The sequence below is a fragment of the Echiichthys vipera genome, assembly GCF_963691815.1.
Source record: "Echiichthys vipera genome assembly, chromosome: 18".
Lineage (NCBI taxonomy): Eukaryota > Metazoa > Chordata > Actinopteri > Perciformes > Trachinidae > Echiichthys > Echiichthys vipera.
Genome location: NC_139843.1, coordinates 7,472,612 through 7,493,231, shown reverse-complemented (window position 1 = coordinate 7,493,231; position 20,620 = coordinate 7,472,612). Strand labels below are relative to the sequence as shown.

General features: G+C 41.6%; 2 protein-coding genes across 9 annotated transcripts in view; one reads left to right on the top strand and one right to left on the bottom strand.

Annotated features, from left to right (window-relative positions):
* Positions 1–101: 101 nt before the first annotated feature.
* Positions 102–4,570, bottom strand: srsf2a (serine and arginine rich splicing factor 2a). Of its 4 annotated transcripts, XR_014593626.1 has the most exons (4): positions 4,006–4,570; positions 2,560–3,066; positions 1,071–1,163; positions 102–559 (listed from the first exon to the last, which is right to left on the bottom strand). XR_014593626.1 is itself a non-coding variant. In XM_083933198.1 (3 exons), exons 1-2 carry the CDS (start codon positions 4,365–4,367, stop codon positions 2,595–2,597), a joined length of 834 nt encoding a protein of 277 aa, XP_083789324.1. In that variant the 5' UTR covers positions 4,368–4,570; the 3' UTR covers positions 102–1,163; positions 2,560–2,594. The 4 variants fall into 4 exon arrangements, 2 of the variants coding, with proteins under 2 accessions (XP_083789324.1, XP_083789323.1); XR_014593625.1 differs by having other exon boundaries at positions 102–1,163; positions 1,423–3,066; XM_083933198.1 differs by having other exon boundaries at positions 102–1,163.
* A 1,639-nt stretch (positions 4,571–6,209) lies between these two features.
* The window catches only part of rnf157 (ring finger protein 157), a 28,932-nt gene continuing 14,521 nt past the window's right edge, over positions 6,210–20,620 (top strand). For all 5 annotated transcript variants that reach the window (XM_083932573.1, XM_083932572.1, XM_083932575.1 and 2 more), the window contains exons 1-12: positions 6,210–6,791; positions 10,711–10,829; positions 14,573–14,661; positions 15,061–15,210; positions 17,342–17,459; positions 17,560–17,626; positions 17,726–17,769; positions 18,626–18,673; positions 18,844–18,915; positions 19,070–19,229; positions 20,146–20,258; positions 20,355–20,587. In XM_083932573.1, coding sequence (XP_083788699.1) covers positions 6,704–6,791; positions 10,711–10,829; positions 14,573–14,661; positions 15,061–15,210; positions 17,342–17,459; positions 17,560–17,626; positions 17,726–17,769; positions 18,626–18,673; positions 18,844–18,915; positions 19,070–19,229; positions 20,146–20,258; positions 20,355–20,587 — 1,301 coding nt within the window. In that variant the 5' untranslated portion in view covers positions 6,210–6,703. The remainder of the gene's footprint in view (positions 6,792–10,710; positions 10,830–14,572; positions 14,662–15,060; positions 15,211–17,341; positions 17,460–17,559; positions 17,627–17,725; positions 17,770–18,625; positions 18,674–18,843; positions 18,916–19,069; positions 19,230–20,145; positions 20,259–20,354; positions 20,588–20,620) is intronic.

Genomic DNA, 20,620 nt, shown 5'->3' with positions numbered 1-20,620 from the left:
TAAAGGCAAGTCAGTGTAGCTGCATGTTTTCTTTCTTACATTTGACTATTGTGCATAAGTCCATAAGTGCGTAAAGACAAAGAAAGACTTGAAACTTGACGTGAGCGACAAAGATGTTTATTAGCATTCACCAGAAGCAATTACAAGACATTTGAGAGGTTCGCAGAGGAATGAAATACAGAAAAATCATTCATGAGGCAGCCCGGGGACTGCCCTTTAAACCCTTCACTATAGGAGCCACACTGGACCCAATTTCAAAAAAAGCGAGCAGAACCAGTTATCAACAGTGGATAAACCACAGGGGGGGGAGGGGACAATAAAGAGAAAAGAAAGGGTGAGAGAATCTGTACAGCACATGGGGGGATGAGAGATCACAAGACAGGAGAGGATGGATGATCTGCCACACCTGTGAGCTTACAAACCAGCAAACGGCAGCGGAGGGTCGAGCCCCGGAACAGCGCCGGGCACTCAGCACCGCAACACGCCACACCATGTCACCACCGCACTGCACCGCATCTTAACAGCTAACCAGCATTACTCAACTGCTACACAACTGCGCCTAGTGCACAAAAGATACACAAGAAAGAGGGTTAGAGTCATAGGAAAGCAACTTTAACCAGACAGAAAATAAAGAGATTTGACAGAAAAGAAAATGTGTGTTGCCGGATTAGCAAATCACAATTTACGTGGCACAGAGATAATTAAATGTTTTGTTTTTATTTAACTGAGCAAAAAAGCCATTTCCCCCCTAAAAAGTGATAAAACATAGCTGTAAATGCTTTGAACATCCAACATGACACCCTGAAAGTCAAACTTTCATATCCATCTAGAAAGAGTTAAACAAGGGACTGCGTTAAAAAATAAGTCTATGATTCAAAAAAAGAATTTATTTTAAAGTACAAGTTTAATCAAAATGCAAAAAAAAAAATCCAAAACAATTGAAGTGAGACAACATCTAACAAATCCCTTTTGAAATGCTCGACTTTACAAACGATGATCACATCAAAGTTACAGAACGTATGCAAATTAGGTCAAATTTAAAACTTTTTTTTAGACCAAACTCCAATAACCTTTGAGTCTGCGTTCAGTGGTTTAAGTGGAGTCCACTTGCTCAATGTGAGACTCTTCCTGATGTCCTCAGCAAAGGCTCAATCATCTGAGATCTGGAAGGAAAGACAGAGCAGAGTTAAGAAGAGCAAAAAACAAAATGGCTTCTTTTTTACACTCCTGCAGCTGACCTGGATATCTACACACAGTACAGGTCTGATCTTCTCTCCCCTGACGCTAACATTTATCAAACTGCATTTTCTTTTCTGGGCATCCATCGTCATGTATCATACCTAACATTTCTAGTAAATGTCACATTTGTTTACACACCTTTCCTTAGAGACTCTGACACTCGGGCGAATTTGAAAAACAAACCTCGGTTCCCTTTGTGAGAGGCGGCGGAACCCGCGGGCACAGGTGGGAACAGTGCTCAGTGCATCTGCCACGTACCTCACCACCTCATACACCAACTGACAGCCCGAACCACCGCCATGACGACCTGCTCCATAGCAACCACCGTTGCCTTGGTGACCTGCTCCTTAGCAACTGCCATCGCTCTCAGCAACAGACAGGTCACATGGGCCGGTCACACACTAACTGCTCTCACACTGCCACACCCCCATCTCCTCCTCCTCCTCCTCTCTTTGCAAACAGGACTCCGCAGCTTGGAGGAAAGAATTCCACATTTAGGTGAAGGTTTTGAGTGAAGCACCCCACGTCCCTCCCGTACACACTATACACCCCATTTTGAAATATATATATATATGTATATCATACAGTTGGTCACATAAACCCAAATCTCCTGTTGTCTGTGAGTGCTTTAGATTGGCTGCACACACAAGCAAAGTAAAGCCCTGTTCAGACCAAAGATTCAAAACGAAACTGTTTGAGGACGCCGCAGGTGAGAGTTGCTGCGGTGTGAACTGACCCGCCCTGTTGCGAATCGACCCGGCTGGGGGCGTCGTCTGTGTTTCAGCTTGTCAAAAAGCAGGCAGCTGGTTTTAGAACGTTACACACGTCACCTGTGTCAACAGCCACTCAATCAGTCGGAGGCTCAACTAGCGTGAGAGAGAGAGGAAAAAGAGACAGAGAGGGTCGAGCGAGCAATACAATGAATAAGGAGAGGGAGTGCCGTAATCGAGAACAAAGCAGTAAATCAGGGAAAGCCTGAAAAGTCGGAGGTAGTACAGAGAGGCGTTGCTATGGAGACGATAAACTGTCTCGCCTTGGTCGCATTGGTCTGAACAGGCAGGTTTCAGAACGTTGCAAATAGTTCAACACGACTCGTTGCAAATCTTTGGTCTGAACTGGGATTAGAGCACACTGTAGACTACATCAGTCCCAATCTTATTTAAAATTTCTAGAAATATTCAGGATTCTGCAGACGTGTTGCTTGTGTGCAAATGACTAATGTAGCAACAAGAGTGCAGAATACTAACCAGTGATGACTGACCGCCATCTACAATATAATATTTGAAGCAAATAATACAATCCACCCTTTCCCCTGAATACCGTCATGTGTGTCCGAGTGTAGATTAAGTCTCTGCTCAGTTGTCCTCTGGAGATTTTGGCCTGCTCCTGGATTTGGAGCGGGACCTGGATTTGGACCCTCTGTGGCAACCCGGGGTTCGACTCCTTGACTTGGATTTGGAGGACCGAGACCTGGAGGGAGACTTTGTCTTGCTCCGTCTGGGGGTCCTGGACTTGGATCTAGACTTAGACTTGGATCTGGACTTGGATCGGGACTTGGACTTGGATCGGGACTTGGACTTGGATCGGGACTTAGACTTGGACTTGGATCGGGACTTAGACTTGGACTTGGATCGGGACTTAGACTTGGACTTGGATCGGGACTTAGACTTGGACTTGGATCGGGACTTGGATTTAGATTTAGACTTGGACCTTGACCTGGAGTCAGAGTGGGACCTGGAGCGGCTGTAGTGGCGGCGGCTCCTGGATCGGGAGCGGCTTCTGCTCCTGGAGCGGCTGCGTCTGCGGCGACGAGGGCTACCTGAGCGGCTGTGGTTACAGAGAGAAGTGGACTTAAACAAAGCAACAGGAGCAAAACAAAATGGAAACTGACAAATATGATGTAAAAGGTACATTTTAAAAGAACTTAAAGAAAGTGCTCAAACAAGGGTAGCTGCAATTTACGGCTAAACAGTTTCTGATACCAAATTATTCATCGATTAGTCCAGAGATTTTGGGAGTTGTTGGGTCTCTCTGTAAATCATAAATAAACCAGTGTGTGGTCTAGACTTACTCTGAATAAAGGGTCTTAAAAACCTTTTATGATTTGACACTATTAATTAAAATAATCGGTAGATTACTAGATAATGGCCAAACTAGTTAGTTGCAGACCTATTAACACAATAGTCTATGCAGAGTAAGGTACATTTAGTAATATTGCATTATGATGACTCACATGTACAGTTAGTGTTGTTAGAACTTGATAAATATTAAAGGTTTACATAAATGATAAAGGAAGACACGCAGGAAATGATTTCTAACTAAGTTAGTTTCTCTTTGCATCATGTGCTCGTCTTATATTTGCAGCATGGACAGAAAGATACTTAGTCACTGCACACAAGTACAACGAAACCTGAGATACCATAATAAAGAGAAAAGCAAAGAATACAGAAACACTAGTGCAAAAACATCTACTGTAAATATAAAAAGTGCATGTAAGAGCATGTGTGCTATGGAGGACTAAGCATGACTTAAGTCTCAATAAATAAATAATACAAATATATAAATAAATGCACATATAAATGAATAATTAAATGCATACATACATGTTTTCTATTCATTTCTACATCTGTTAGCATGTATTTCTGTGTCCATATGTTAATGAGGTAGTAGGCCCCATTTCTTTACTGAGACTTAAGTCACGCTTAGTCCTCGAGGTAAAGGAACAAACTAGTTCCGCGGTTTAAACCTAATCACACCCGCACTTACCTCCTGCTTCTGCGACCGCCGTACCCTCCGCCGTATCTGCGTGGCGCGGCGCCTCTGCGGCTGTACATGGAGTCCGGAGGTCGTCCGTAACGGGCCATCTGCACTCGAAGCTCCCGCCCGTCGAGTAGCGCGCCGTCCATCGCGTCCATTGCGTCCTCTGCGTCGCGCTTGTCGAGGAACCGCACGAAGGCGAACCCGCGGCTCTCCTTGGTGTATCTGTCGCGGGGGATGTACACGTCTCCCACGCGGCCGTACTTCTCGAAGACCCGGCGCAGAGTCTCCGGTGAAGTCCGGTAAGTCAGGTTGTCCACTTTCAGGGACGTCATCCCCTCAACGTCTGGCGGCGCTCTCCCGTAGCTCATTTTCTCCCGTCGCTAAGCAACACAGCAGGGCGGTTAAGTCGAAGCCCGTTAGGCTCTACCGGTAGGTAAACGGTTACTCTTCGTTTATTAATCTACTGTTGGGCTATTTGGCTCAAATCTGGCGGTTTTTTAAAAATAGTATGGCGCTGGTCGTTGTCCCTACCGTGCTCCACTCACGTGAAATGGCGGCAACAAAGCTTCCTTTTTCCTCTTTCTTTGCGCCTCGTGTTGGCCTCCTCTGATTGGCTGACTGCTCCTCTTCCGCCATATTAACCGTTACACTGCCCTCTGTCGACGGGGAGGCACCAACCGTCGTTTTAAGACAGTTTGTCCCATGGCAACAAGCGTTTTAAACTTAATATGTAATAGATTCACACTCCTAATAACATTTTATATATCCATAATAACATTTATCCTAAGTCTAAACTGAATTCTTACTAGTCAGACAATCTACAATTGTCATTTCAGATATCCACCGAGGGAGTAAACATATAAACAAACAAATAAATACATGCAGTATTAAATTTTAAATAAATAAATGCAGAAATAAATGACTTAACATAAATGTAGGTGGACAAAAATGTCGAAATAAATGTTAAGCATTTATTTATTATTTTTTTAATCGTATTTGCGCATTCTTAATTAATTTATTAATTTATTATTCATGTATTTATGTATTAATTTATTTATGTATTAATTATTACATTTATTTATTATTTTAGTTATTTAGTTACGGAGTACATTTGAAATGCCTAAATAATCTAATAGTTTTGTCAATTTATTATTTTTGAGTTTTCCATAGTTTTCCAAGTCTTTTTACATTGTAAACATACATTTCCTGTTGTTTGACTGGCATTGTGGGTAATGTAGTCTTTGCTCGGTGTGTAGGCCCATTGCCACAGTCGTCCTCTGCACTGCAGTCAGCGCCACTCACGCACGTTTGGCGTAAGAAGGTCACGTTACAAAGTGGGTCGGCTTTAGCTGCTGCCAAGGCTAATAGAAGGAGGCTCGGACACACGCATAAAAAGTCTGCGCTTTGGGGTGTAACGCATGCGCAATGGAACTGAAGCTGCGCCGTTGGAGGTTTCCAGCAGTTGGCGCTAGAAATAGTGATTACACTATCTTATAAATATGGACTACTAAACATGATGAAAGTTTCAATACATGTATAAATAAATGCATAAATGAATGTATAAAAAACGCATAAATGAATAAAATACAGAAATAAATACATGCAGGTGAACAGAAATGTATAAATAAATGCATACATTAATGTCTAATTAAATACAGTAATAAATAATTAAATGCATAAACTAATGTATGAATAAATGCATAAATGAATAAAATATATAAATAAATAAATGCAGTTGAACAGAAATGTATAAATAAATGCATAAAATACAGAAATAAATGAATAAATGGAACCTCCTACCTCATTAACATATGGACAAAAAGAAATACATAAAGTGTAGTTGAACCAAAATATAGCAATAAATGTAAAGCATTTATTTATTTATCCTTTAATTTGTTTATTTATGCATTTACTTATGCGTTTATTTTATTGATGCATGTATTTATTTATTGAGACTTAAGTCGTGTTTAGTCCTCCGTATATTAATAACACAAATAAAGTTAAGTACAGTGACTAAATCAGTGCTATACATAATACTTTAACTGTGCGCCAGCCCCTGAGCCTCTTGGTAATTGCACATGTAACTGCGCATGTGTCATACCCCATTTTTAAAAAATAATTTTTGTGTGTGTCCTAGCCTCCTTTCTTAGGCCGTGGCTGCTGCTGGAAGAGAGAGGAGGACTGCGCAAAAACCCTCGGCCCGGATTTGTGCCTGCCTGACGTCATGGGGAGCCTCAGACCTCTTTGACAGGATCCAACAACGAGAAGCAGCACCGGGGGGGATGCGTGATCGACACCCAGCGGGGCCGGGAGATCGCACCGAGCGCACGGCTGTTTTGTGCCACAAACCCGCCCTTTTAAAGTAAAGACCTTTACGCGGAGAAATCCCCTTCTGGTTGTGCGCGACTGCGGCGCACCATGAGAGCGCCTCTCTGCTGTTAAAGGGGGCTACGGCGGCTGTTTTCTGCCTTTAAAAAAACAAAAAAAAAAACGAGCTGTTGACCGAGTGGAGGGGATAAACAGCCGGAGAACTAATCCCCAGCAGGACGGTCGCATTCACGGCGGGGCTCGGTGGACCCGACAGGAACGGACAGGGCAGCATGAACTGGATTAAACGATAGGGAATAAAAGGGAGACTTCGCGAACAAAGCAGACCCTCAAGTGTTATGCGCGTTAATCCGTGTGGTCTTTTATTTGACTGGAAATGGGAGCTTTAACCAGCAGGCAGAACATAGGCGTGGAAGAAGTGGACATCCCGTCCAGCTCGGTGTACCGTTATCCGCCCAAATCTGGTAAGTCACCGAGCAACAGACCCGGCTGCATGGGAGCAACTGTTACATATGCATATGGTTTTATTTCGTGCATGAAAAGTAGACATCACCATCTAACCCTGCTGCTGCTGCTGCTGCTGCTGCTGCTGCAGGGCATTTGGGCCTTTTAACCTGGAGCTACCTGTGGAGAGAGAGAGGGGAGGACCAGTACCTGATTTTACTGAGCTCCCTTTGAACTTAATTTCCCCTTAACAAATTCAAATTGTCCCTCGCCTCTACTTCATGTTTATTTATCACATTTCTATCATGTATTGTAATGTATTTCGGGCACTGCAGCAATGCTGAGTTGACCATTGAGGGAGCAACAAAAGGGACATATCTACTGATTTACCCACGCAACACAAGTTAACCTTTGTATTTCAGCTCTTTCACAGAGTTTCAGATACATAACTAGGGTTGGCTCTTATCTTGGTGCAACTATGAGCATATGTTAGCAGCAGGCATCATGACTGTCTCTGTCTGACTGTAAGATAAATAAGTAATGATGGACCCGAGAGGATGGAAATGAAAAGACCATCATCATTAGCAGGAGAGATGTCTCATCTATGGAAGTTAGTGGTGTGTTCAGTGTAAATTATCATTTATGTAATCAATGTTTTTCCCCATCATCCTTTATTTTATATTTTTTCCCCCAATATTAAAATGCTGAAATAGTTAAATATAAATATGGCATTCACAAACTTCCAGAGCCGTGCTGTCGTCTTCCAACTTGTCCAAAACAGCCAAATATATTAAATAAACAACAATATAAAATGAAAAAAAGCACAAAATCTTCACATTTCTCAAGCTGGAATTAGAGACCGTTGAGCATTTTTGCTTTTTACATTAATTAAATTATTACATTTTCAAATATTGTTGATTCATTTCTGGGCCATTTGATTAAAAATGTTAATTTACCACTGCGGGCAGCTGATTTAATACTAATTTAAAGACAAATAGATGCAATTGTAAGAGATCTCTTACCCTGGTAACAAATATCATAATCATCAAGTCATAGTTCTGGTATTTTATTGATGCACTAATTCATCGTTTAGTCAATAAAACTTCATAAAACAGTGAAAGTTCTCCACAGTAATTCTCCAGAACACAATGTAACATCTTTTGTAATAGAAGATTAAGAAAATAAGCAAAAAATAATCACATTTGTAACCAGAAAGAAGCTGGAAACCTTTTCCCATCTCCCTTTAGAATCGCATCATGTTTACTTATTATTTGATGAGTAAAATCATAATTTTGCTTCATTTATATTGTGTATTATTAAAGCAAAGAGCTTGCACCACTATTTTCTCTAAGGCAACGTAAACACTGATGCATTTGAGAGGTTTAGAGAAATGCTTTATAGGTTGGTGTTGAAATTTCAGGTACTTGCACCTGAATCAACACATTTCAAACCTCCGTGTGCTCGACCCGTGTCCTTATTGTTCCTCTATGTGACATTTTCTGACCGCAGCACCGTGTGCAGGTCACAGGGCTTTTTAGCGGTAATCCAATATTACCATCACAGAATCGTGTTGTGAAGAAATAACGTAACTGCGTTTCAGTTCCAACCGAAGCAAACGCATAAAGAAAATGAAAATCTGTCACAAAATGGGGACCTGGAGCAGAATCAGGGCATAGAAGTGGTGTTTCATTACAGTCCGATGTGATGAGTTGGGCTATTTTCTGACATTAATAATATCTTAGATCTAATAGTGAAGCGATGTGTTGAAGAGAGGACAGAAGGGAAGACAAACGGTAGACTTGTGGCTGCCGTTGGAGCCCCCTCTCTCTGTAATGTAGCTGAAAAAGTTGCAGGCGGTATGCATTTGTGATATGGTTACAGCCTGGTGGTGGTGGAGGTGGTGGTGGTGGAGGTGGAGGTGGTGGCTGCTGGTGAAACCGATCTGTCAGCCCCAGTTCCTGTTTCTGGGATCTGGTGACAAAGCTCGCCTCCCCACCTGCTGTAAATAATAATAAGGTGATGAAGAGAGAGACAGAGAGAGAGAGAGAGAGCGCGTCGTTGTAGCTTTTTTAAGCTCATGATTTCTCGTGTTTTGGATTTTTTCTAGAAGTATGAAGTATACCGAGCTAAGTCCTCCCTGCAGATACACATCTCGTCTGCCCAGCATGTATTTAAAGACTCCAAACCACCATTAAGGTCTTAAGATATTAGCTCACCCTGTGATTTTAAAGGCAGAACGTCTGTTTAGTTTTGCTGTCGTCGATCCAGAGTCTTGGTAAACAGGTGGATGAGCTGCAGAACTCCCCGATAACAACCCGACGCCACTCAGAATATCCTCACAGATGCTTTTCAGGGCTTCGCTTCAAGTCGAGTCGAGTCAAATTTTGTGTCTATAGCACATTTACAGACGGCTGAGCTGAGACAAAGTGCTTCACAAGAAAGTATCAGGGTCTTTTTCGGCAAATACAACCATCAGATAAGATCGTGGCTAACTCTGATTAGCTCGGGGCAGCACGGTGAACGCATTCAAACGTCTTTTTTAACCACTAATACTGCTGAAAATAACAGCAAACCTCTGCAGCAGCATGAGAAGAGTCCCTACACAGGAAACAAAGCACTAATGGGCTCCTTCCTTATGACTTTGGTAATCCACATGAATGGACTTTACTATGAGAGGAGCTGGTGCAGGGGCCAATTGGTAACTCATTTAATAAACTCTCTCTGGTGCTTTGTTTTCTGTGTATGAATTTATTACAGACATGTCAAAATGAGAACACAAAAGTATACAAAATAAAACTAGTTTAATAATTAAGAGAAAAAATATACAATTTATTTCTGTCTGAAAAGAAGCAGGAAGAAGTGTTAACTTATATAATCCGACCCTTTATTTACAATTCAGTCACTGCTGTAATCTGTATCTTTTATTCACTATATGTACAGTTTGTAAATCTAACTATACAATAAAACATATACATACAATCTTATAAATATATAAAGTAACATAATATAATGTATAGGCGTACATATAAACATCCATAGAGGCACATCTACATACACATAGATATCTAAATATACACATGTAGATATATAACTGTAAATATACATATATCGATATATAACCGTAAATACACATATATAGACATATAACCGTAAATATACACATATATATATATAACCGTAAATATACACATATATATATATAACTGTAAATATACACATATAGATATATAACCATAAATATACATATATAGATATATAACCGTAAATATACATATGTAGATATATAACCATAAATATACACATATATAGATATATAACCATAAATACACATATAGATATATAACCATAAATACACATATATAGATATATAACCATAAATACACATATATAGATATATAACCGTAAATACACATAGATATCCCATATTTCTACACAAAGTGATCGTTGCCCTATACCTTTTTTTATTTTTACCTTTTTTCTGTTACCCTTGAAAATAACATTACCAATTATTTTCTTGAGAGCGAAAAACATAAAGAAAATACAGAGACCGTAGTGAGACTTGGTGAGACACAGTTCCTTTGTCCTAATTGTCGATAACAAGCACATTAACTCAAACTTCTGTGTAAATGTTATTAGAAATGAGGGAATATCATTTAGAAAAGTGCATTTTTTGTTTTATGACGAAACTTTACCAAACGATTAAATGCGATTAACGTGAAGTGGATGAAATAACCCGTGGTTTCACAAACATGAGCAGATGTCGGCGATAGAAGGAGGAACATGTACATCGTCAAATGACATCTGGAGATGTAAAGAAGTGTATGTTTTCTGTTTAATCCAGACCAGTCGTGTTGTGCTCCCCACTCATTAATATGTTCTTTGTAATCTGATGTGTTTTGAGTGAAGTGTGTATAAAAACGAGTCTCTCTGTGCCTGCAGGGAGCTACTTCGCCAGCCACTTTATCATGGGGGGAGAGAAGTTTGACTCCACCCATCCGGAGGGTTACCTGTTCGGGGAAAACACGGACCTGAACTTCCTGGGGACCAGACCTGTGGCGGTAGGTGTTCTCACTCACTATCAGCTGAATTAAACGTTATTATGTTATTAAATGTTTGACTTTTATGTTTGAAGCAGTTGTTTTCTGAGCATTTGAAGGAAGAATTCTCGCACCTTTATGCCTAAAAGTTTTTGTCAACTGTTCTTTAGGGCGCACTCACACTGTCCATCCGTACCGTGTCCCGTGCTTTAGGGTCCTTGTCCCCCCCTCCAGGCCCGTTTGTACTCGCACTACCCGGGCCTCGGCAAATGCTTCTTGCTGCCTATACGTCATCACGCCGTAACATGTCACACGCATTGATTGACGTCATCGCGATGCGCTGTCACTGCCCTCCGCCACGTTCGCGTCGACGCAAAACAAGCCCACGTTGCCGCGCCTTCACCGGGGAAACTTTACATTGATGCTGGACGGCATACCGTGTGTTTTTTCAAAGTGTGGTACTCACACGTGCTTGTAAATGATACTCAACATTTAAAACGGTAATACTAACCGGTAACTCCACCGCGGTTTACGATTAACCCGGTAACCGTTTCATCCATTGACTCCATTGTCGAAATAATTGCGCGTCAATCGCCTGTAATTCATCAATCCACCAAAAAGAGCAGACGCACTTCAGCAGCCGTGACTCCTGCAGTGGCAATTAACAGGCTTTCAAACCGTCACTGGTTTTAATTTATGTCAGCGTCTCATCCTGTGAAACTAATTCAAAGTGAAATGACAGTCTGCTGCTCCCTCGCACACAGAGGCCCGATAAGCAGCGGTTCCTCCGGAGGGTTCGTTCAACCTAATCATAAGCGTGAAGGTCAAACTAATGAGAGCTGCGGATCAAAAAAAACACACGGCTCCAGTCCCGGGAGCAAAGAGAATTTGTCACGGACCGAAAGGCTTTGAAGGAGTTATTTGACGGAGTGAAGCCGACATCTCTGCTCCATCACTGTGCGCTAATCTCAGCCGCACTGCTGTTTTTTTTTGGTCTAGACTGGGGCTAAAATTAGTAGTGCACTTTTTCTCCCGGTTATGTGGGTGTTTATAATCCTCCTGTGGGCCCAGGATGCAGCTGGTGATTTTTTTTTTTTCTTGTATGAAGCTTTACTAGCATTATATAAGGATTGGTGGTTTCTGAGCAGATGGTGTAGTGGAATCATAAAAGCGACCGCAGTTGTTGTGTTCTCAGTCTCCTGCAGCGCTCTACAAATACGATAATGGACACGGTCGTATTTAAGGGTTTTCAGAAACTCCTGCATGAAGCGCATAGATGTGCAAAATGCTAATGGTGCACCACTTTGGTCCAGACTGAAATATCTCAACAACTACTGGATGGGTTGCAGTAAATATATATATATATTGTGACGTCCCTCAATGATGAGGCGGGGAGACTTTATCCAGTTTGTTGCGCTTTATTTTCTAACTCATGGGTGTCAAAGTGATCCAGTAAAGGGCCGTGTGGCTGCAGGTTTTCATTCCAACCAATCAAAAACACACCTGGTCCAACAAATCAACTGTGTGAAGACAGTTCAGGTGATTCGTGAAGTCGGGTCAGGTGTGTTCTTGCTTGGTTGGAATGAAAACCTGCAACCACACGGCCCTTTACCGGATCACTTTGACGCCCATGGTCTAACTGAACACGGCTCCTGTAGGACGCAGCCGGCGCCAACAAAGAACAACCTTCTAACTTCTAACTCTCGTTTTTACTCGTCCTTTTTTTAACTACAGGCTTCCTGCCTCTTTAAAAAACAACATGTAACTTCACTGACCTGTGGGACATCTCACTCCAACAGTGACACACTCTAACATTAACATTAACAGTCACCACAGTCCGTTACAATATATATATATATATATATATATATATATATATATATATATATATATATATATATACACGTAATTATGTTTCTCAGAGGATGAACCTGACAGACTTTGGTGATCCTCTGACTCTACATACAGTGCCATGACACGGCTGACATTTTGGGGTTTTGGTGAAATGCATCGGCTCATTTTGCATTGATCACCATGTTAAGTTTATTTACAAAGCACATTTCAGCAACACGGCCGTTCACAGCATTAAAGACATTAAAAGAACATTTAATAACAATAAAAAACACCATCATTAAAGAGAATTGAAGTAAAAACAAGCCAAATAGAAAAAGACAGATGTTAAATGCAAGAATAAAAGTAAAATATTTATGAGAACAAACAGAAAAATATTCAGCATTGATTTAAAGAACTGAGTGCTGCAGCAGACCCGAGTTTCTGAGAGTTTGTTTCAGATACGTGGAACATATTAATGTGATTCCTCAACTTTACATCAAGCAAGAGACTTCAAAAACTAAAAATTCAGCTGTACTTTTTTTTCATTTGGTGCTAACCGACTAACTGACCGCAAAGACAGAAATGTCCCAACGCGTCTCTTCCTTTTTGCCACAAAAATACAAAAGCGAAAAACCACTTTCATGGTTAATTTAGCTCCGTTTCACTCAGAAAGAGAGCGTGACAGTCCTGCAACTTCTGCTGCGAGTGAAATAAAAACCCAAGAGAAGCCACGTTTGAAGCTGTTGTGAACATTGGTGTCGTTTAACGGATGTACAGTGCGGGGAAGAGGCATTCTCCTCCTCTCCTCCTGCCGTTAGAACACAAGTGCTCTTGAAAAGATAAATGTCAGACGGAGACCACCGTCCAGCGAGGAGTTGCACTGAGCTGCCGTGTGTCTTTAGTATTAAGTGATTATTGAAAAATGGACTAATTCTTAGAAAAATCTGTGTTTGAAAAGGGAAACAGTCTAAGCTTTTTATGTTAGGCTGAGTAAGTGTGAGGAAATGCAGACTGTTGCTCTGATTTTTGGTGATTTTAATACGTTATAAGACCCACAGTGTGTCCTGTGAGTTTCCTAATGAATGGTTCTTTTCAGCATCTGTTACTTCGTGTGTGTGTGTGTGAGTGTGTGTGAGTGTGTGTGTGTGTGTGTGTGTGAGTGTGTGTGCATGTTTGTGTAGTTTACAGGCGTGACTCCCGCTGAGCCCAGATGTGTAATAGTACTGAATATGGTGCCATTCACAGCCACACAAACACACTTATACATATATACATATATATATACACACACTGACAGATGAGGGCCTGTAGTGTGGAGGTATCTGACCACATCCTGCATGTTTCTCCTCCCGTGATCCTCAGACCACCTCGGCTCTCGTCTTACGCTCACTCAGCAACTTCAGGCTTCAAACACACAACAGAAGAGACCCACAGTTCGGGTCAACTTTAAAAGTTAAATGTGGATTTTACACCAAGGTTTTTGATGTTTATTTTTAATCATTAAAGATCGGGATGCTCACAAGAGAAACATGTGAAAAAAGAACGTATTTTGCATCCTTCTCTACGCAATAGTTGACTACAGGCGCTGTTTGACCCTGGAGCGTTTTACACTCCTGTGGTCCCTGCGTGTGCAGAAATGTGGCTAAACACTGTCTGAAGTGTCAGCCTCGTCCCTGGAAAGACACAATCTGAGCAGATTTTTCTTTTTGCTCTGGCTCAGCACTTGTCAGCACGGATCTCGCTGGTGCTGACCAACCGAAACACTTAAAGGTTAAACCAAGAGCAGCCGCGGTCATACTGTAACCCACGAATTCCCTGCGGTAATGAGAGGAATGTCGGGGCGGTTTGAGAGGAGATGAATGCTACTACTCTTCGGTCTCATAACATGTATTTTACATCTATATTTTGTTGTTTTCCTTGTTGTTTTTCAGTTCCCGTATGCAGCCCCTCCACCTCAGGAACCAGTGAAGACATTACGAAGCCTTATAAACATCCGCAAGGACACGCTGCGGCTCGTACGGTACGCACCTCTATCCACCTCAACTTAACCCCCTCATTACACCACCGCTGTCTAATTTTATGTTCACTGAGCTATTTTTAGAGAACAAGACACGACAGCTGACTTAAGGGATTGTGTCAAATCATGCGTGTGTTTTTCTCTTCAGGCATACTCCTCAAAAACACAAACAACAACGTAGTATAACAACATAACATCCAATTAGAAGAACCAAGCCAGACATAAAAAGCACAAAATGTCCCTTATCCACGAACAGCACAAACAAAAACTAATGGCTCGAAACACACAATTGGATTTCACACCTGCCGTATAAAAACACACTCTCCGGTACTTCAATAAATGTTGTTTGGATCCAGCTCAGATTTCTGATCTCTACTTGAAAAAAAAAAAAAACGTCCACAGGTGCAGCGAAGACCTGAAGCTGCCGGGTGACGAGGCAACGGGGAAGAACAGATCCTGCTACAACGTGGAGTTCACCTTCGACGCGGACACGCAGGTGGCCATAACCATCTACTACCAGGCCATAGAGGAGTTTCACAACGGAGTGCCTGTGTAAGTGAAATCTCGCTTTATGATAAACATATCTATACTTTTCATTTTACCGATCACAGTGTATCTAGTTTAATAAGTAGGGTTTGCCTGGTATTCTGGGTTTGTACTAAGTCTTGCTTTCTTTGTAGTAGTCTCTTTTTTGTAAAAATGTATTTATGTCATATACTATAAACCCCGGTAAAATGTTAAGACTGTATGAAGGCGTGAAGAAATAGATACTACCCAAACCTTGTCAGGAATGTGCTTGAATTCGATTAAACTCCTTTAAAAAGTGCTTAATTTTCAACATAGTCTGTACTTTCATTTACACAGTCGTTCATGTAAACCAAAAATATTTCAAAATTATAAATTAAACATCCCTCAGATGTGATAAAAGCTTCAAAAATCTGGAACGTTTTAGTTTAGGCGTCTTGAAAGGTGCTTTAAATTGACTCATATAGCTGTTTGAAGCGTGTGTGTGTGAACGCAGATGTTTCAAAGGTTTATTAACGCACCTGCTGCTTTTATTGCTGAACACTAAACTGGCTGTAATCACTCAAATGAAATGAAAATGTGGGAAATAAGTTGTGCAGAACCTTTTGTCTCCGTGTTGGTTTGAGTTGAAGACTACAAGTTTGAAAATGAAAAAAGAAAATCTGCTCCTACCTAGACTGAGGGCGCACTCACACTGTCCATCCGTACCGTGCCCCGTGCTTAAGGGTACTTGTCCCCCCCTCCCTCTCCCTCCGTGGCCCAGGCCCGTTTGCACTCACACTGCCTTGGCCTCGGCGAATGCTTCTTGCTGCCTATACGTCATCCGACCGTAACACGTCACACGTATTGATGGACGTCATCGTGATGCGTGTCTTTGTTTACAAATTTTTTCATAGATCTCAGAGTTTTTGTGCGTCTTGTCGACTGATTTTGAATCTTTTCATCCGACCAAATCTGCAGTAAACACTCCACCTCCGCATCACACCAACGTGAACCTTTCACCGCCATTGTTGTAAATGTCCGCGCATGGTCTGTCCTTCTTTTTTCTATGTCCGAACAGGCGCACATAGAATGACGTCAGAACCGCCGTAGGCCTCGTGCTCATACACATGCACGCACTCGTACTCGTACATGTGCAAACATGCTTTACAAAAGCCCACCTCTCCCAAACGGACCGTGGTCGGCAAGCGTACCGCTCCTAGTTACAGTATGGTTGAACTCACACTGGTCAAACGAACTAGACTTTACCTGTTTAGGCACGGTACGGATGGACAGTGCGAGTGCGCCCTGAATGTGTATCCACAGAAAGCCAAAGTTGAGGAATCAGAGTCTGTGTCCTTGGAGGGAAAAAAGCATCTCTAGAAAATATCAAAAGAGCGACATCTGCTACCTTTCAAAAATGTAAACAGGATGGAAACGTCTCCATAAATATTCATGCAGAGACTCATAAGTTATGCCAACACGGTCTCACATACCTTATACACACCTGGCATTATATATCATTATTTGCATAACGTTGCATAAAGACTTGTGATTCTATTCCTGTTCAGGCAGACGTTGCCTTTACGCCACTCCGCATAGAAAAGAACGTGTTTAAATAAGAAAATAAAATGCATTCGACCCTTCTAACTATTTCATTTAAACAGAAATCAAAGCCTGTCATGGTTTAGAAACGGACCTCACCAGGAGATCAGCCTGTAGACGTGATCCTGTACAACAATCTAAAATAAAAACATTAATTTTGATGTTGATCTCTACGTGTCTGTATGTATAAATCTTTTTGACCAATATGTTTGAGTAAAATTTGATAAAAAAAACTGATTCACAGTTGAAATACTTTGATTAATTACTATGTTTTAATGACTAACATAAGCTTTTATCTTAGGTTGTACATATTTTAGGGATATAAAGAATTAGAAAATACTCTAGGAAATCACATCACAATAAGCAAAAATGCAGATGAATGCACAGGTGGACCATTTCTATTGCAGAGTTCAAAGGTTAAATATATCAAATTCACTTGTAATCAACAAATTAACCTTCCACGTGTCCAACTACAGCAGGTATAAGCGACTATCTTCCTGATTCTGATTTATCGTTGCCCCCGCTGCGTATTTTGTGCATTGATTCTGATCTGTTACCTGTGTGTTTCGTGCAGTTACCTGCCCCAGGACAGCTCTCTGCAGTCTGAGACAGTGCACTTCAAGAGGGGCGTGTGCCAGCAGTTCTGTCTGCCGTCACACACCGTCAACCTCAGCGAGTGGGCGGACGAGGAGGTAAGCGGCGCCGCGTCTGTCGGCCGAATACTGAAAGTGCACGAGGCTGTGAAACCGATTCATGCACGAGGGCAGAAATAACCCGTCTCTCTCTGCTCAGCTGCTGTTTGACATGGACAAGGAGGTCTTCCCCATGGTGGTGCAGGCTGTGGTCGACGAGGGGGAAGGTGAGTTTCCGCTCGTTTCTCTTGCACTGATGCTCTGACGTGAAAGCAGAGCTGCAGGATTTTAGGAGAGCTGTGTCAGCTGTGGTTTTCTCTTTGCAGAACATTTGGGCCACTCTCACATACTGCTGGCTACGTTTGAAAAGGTAAGAGACGCTCTTTATCAGTGTAATTGCAGCAGGAATTTGCTGTTCTCCAGACATCACCAGGGGTCTCAGTTAGAGCAGACATTCTACATTTATTGAAATGAAATGTTGAATAATAAGTTAATTGTTCGAGTAACCTTTCCTGCTAAGAGGCCGGATATTTGTACCTTTTTTTTCTGCTTTTTATGAATGTGAATTAAATATGTTTGAGTTTTATTTGGGGATGAAAGCGTTCTCATCTTGTAATCAGCTCCTCGATTACAGAACGCTCTCTTGAGTTTAAAACATCGACTTTTATGTGAACAATGGTGACACATGTCAGGAGATATTTATTTGCAGAGGGCATGGATTTCAGAGAAAAAACTAATAGAGAGTTAAATAGTTTTGGTACTTTGACAACACAAGAAGAACCATTCAACATTCATTTGAAAAAGCTCTGGAAAAATTTACATTTTTTGCAAATCGGCACCATTAAAAGTATGCGGACTTAGCTGTTAGCAGTTACTGTTTGACCTGTACCTGTGGCTTTACAGACAACTACCACTGGATCACTTTATATTCAAGAAAACTTTAAACATGTGATGATCAGGCAAGTTGTGAAGTCTTAAGGAGCGTCTGTTTCCCATGATCTCTAGGAGGATTTATGGACTCTAACCTGATCCTAGACTAATAATCATAAATCTTCTGGTTACTAAGGAGTCCAATCCCACATTTCTTTAAGGATGCTGCAGTGACCAGTCCCCTACACAGCGTTACAGTTCAGTCGAGTGCCGCTCAAATATTAAACAATGCAAAAGAATAAAAAATAAACACATTTTTGAATGTATTAGACAACAATTGTTGCTTTCTTCTGCAGCACATGGACGGGAGCTACTGTGTGAAGCCTCTGAAGCAGAAACAAGTGGTGAATAAACGCGCTTTTCTTCTCTCTTCCTCCTTTTGTGTAACATTTTTTCTTTTATGTTTTGAAAGACAAAGACATAGCAAAGCTTTATTTCTCACTTCTGTCTTAAACACTACACCTGAACCCGTGAGACCCGCAGCATTTATTCTTAACTGTAATCCTTTTCCCAGGTGGATGGAGTGAGTTATCTCCTGCAGGAGATCTACGGGATAGAGAACAAATACAACAGCCAAGAATCAAAGGTAAATATCAGACGGCACGCGAGGTTTTGAGTCCTTTGAGTGCGTCAGAAGTGACACAACATAATAAATCAGTGTTACTCTCTGTCTGTAGCTCGACTGGATGCCTTTAAATCTCTCTTCCTTCCTCACATTTAAATGCTTTTTTTATCTCCAGGTAGCTGACGATGAGATCAGTGACAACAGTGCGGAGTGTGTGGTGTGTTTGTCGGATGTGCGGGACACACTCATCCTGCCGTGCAGACACCTGTGTCTCTGCAACGCCTGCGCAGACACTCTGCGCTACCAGGCCAACTGCTGCCCCATCTGCAGACTGCGTGAGTTCACACCGACAAAAATTCAGCAGTGGAAAAACGGTTTGACCTGCTGAAAGAAGAACATACATTTTAATGCTGCCTCCCAATGACTCAACACACTGTTGATGTTAATAATTACAATAGGAAAAGAACAAGTTTTTAAGCCAAAATTGGTACAAAAGAATCAAATGAGACTTGATATCCATCTTTAAAACATAATATCAACACAATCACTCATCTGCAGGCTGTTTAAAGGTTAAATATGCAGGATTATCGGAACAAAAACACAAGACCAAGGGGGATTTTTAGCAGTCTGTTCCTTTTATTTTGAAGGAGTACCCCCCCCCCCCTTAAAATGATCAGTTGTGTATCAATTACTCCGTGTTACCTTGATTTCTTGAATTCTTGCATGTGAACAAATTATATCTCCATTTCTGGTATTCTGGAAAAACTATTTGTTTTAAGAAATTAAGGTGACAGGGTGTGAGTAATTGATTTACAAAGGATCATTTTTAAGTTCCGCACTGAAGCGTTTTACAGAGCCCTTGTATTTTAAAGTCATCAATCCTCTCAATAGTTTCCTTAAAATGGACAACATTTTGGAAACTAGCTCTACGAGACCCATTTTCCTCCTTTTATGTGTAAATGTATAAATATTGTTTCTACATTTCCTATTATTGTTATATTTTATATTTCCCTGCGTTTATATTGTTCATATTTTTCTATATCTCCTTGCTTATATTGCATAATTTATTGTTTCATATTTGAAGCTTCTTCTATGTTTGCTATCCACTTTGCTGCTATAAAAAGGAAATTCAATAAAGGATTATCCATCTAATTTCATCTTTTTATATTAATTGTAGTCTCAAAATTGCAATGATTGTTAGATAAACACACGATTCAATTCTCTTTTATCATCATCTTGTTTTCCTTGAAGCATTCAGAGCGCTGCTGCAGATCCGAGCCATGAGGAAGAAGCTCAGTCCTCTGTCCCCCACCAGCTTTAACCCCGTCATCACTTCACAGACCTCTGACTCGGAGGAACACTCGGTGAGGCAGCGCCGACACAGAAGAGCTGAACAAATAGGAACTAAGGATCGTTCCCAGTCACGTTAAAACTCACCCGTGTCCTCTCCTGGTTTGCAGGCGTCGGAGCACATCCCGCCAGGCTACGAGGTGGTGTCTCTGCTGGAGGCGTTGAACGGCCCCCTCAGCACCTCCGTAGTGAATCCTCCGCCTCTCCACTCCGGTCCCAGCCACGTCTCCGGAACGCTGCCCCCGTACAGCAGCGAGCCTCACCCGGCACCGGCCCGCTCCCTCTCCCCTCTAGACCACTCCAACTCCAGTCAGGGCCTCAAACTCAAGAAGAGCGGTTCGAAGTGAGTATTAGTGACGGTTAATGTTTGTTTGTT

Excerpts from the sequence above, each read along its gene's own strand:
- srsf2a (XM_083933197.1), bottom strand. The coding sequence starts at position 4,367 with ATGAGCTACGGGAGAGCGCCGCCAGACGTTGAGGGGATGACGTCCCTG. Across the intron at positions 3,067-4,005 it reads GGCGGTCGCAGAAGCAGGAG|CCGCTCAGGTAGCCCTCGTC; the intron begins GTAAGTGCGGGT and ends CTGTAACCACAG.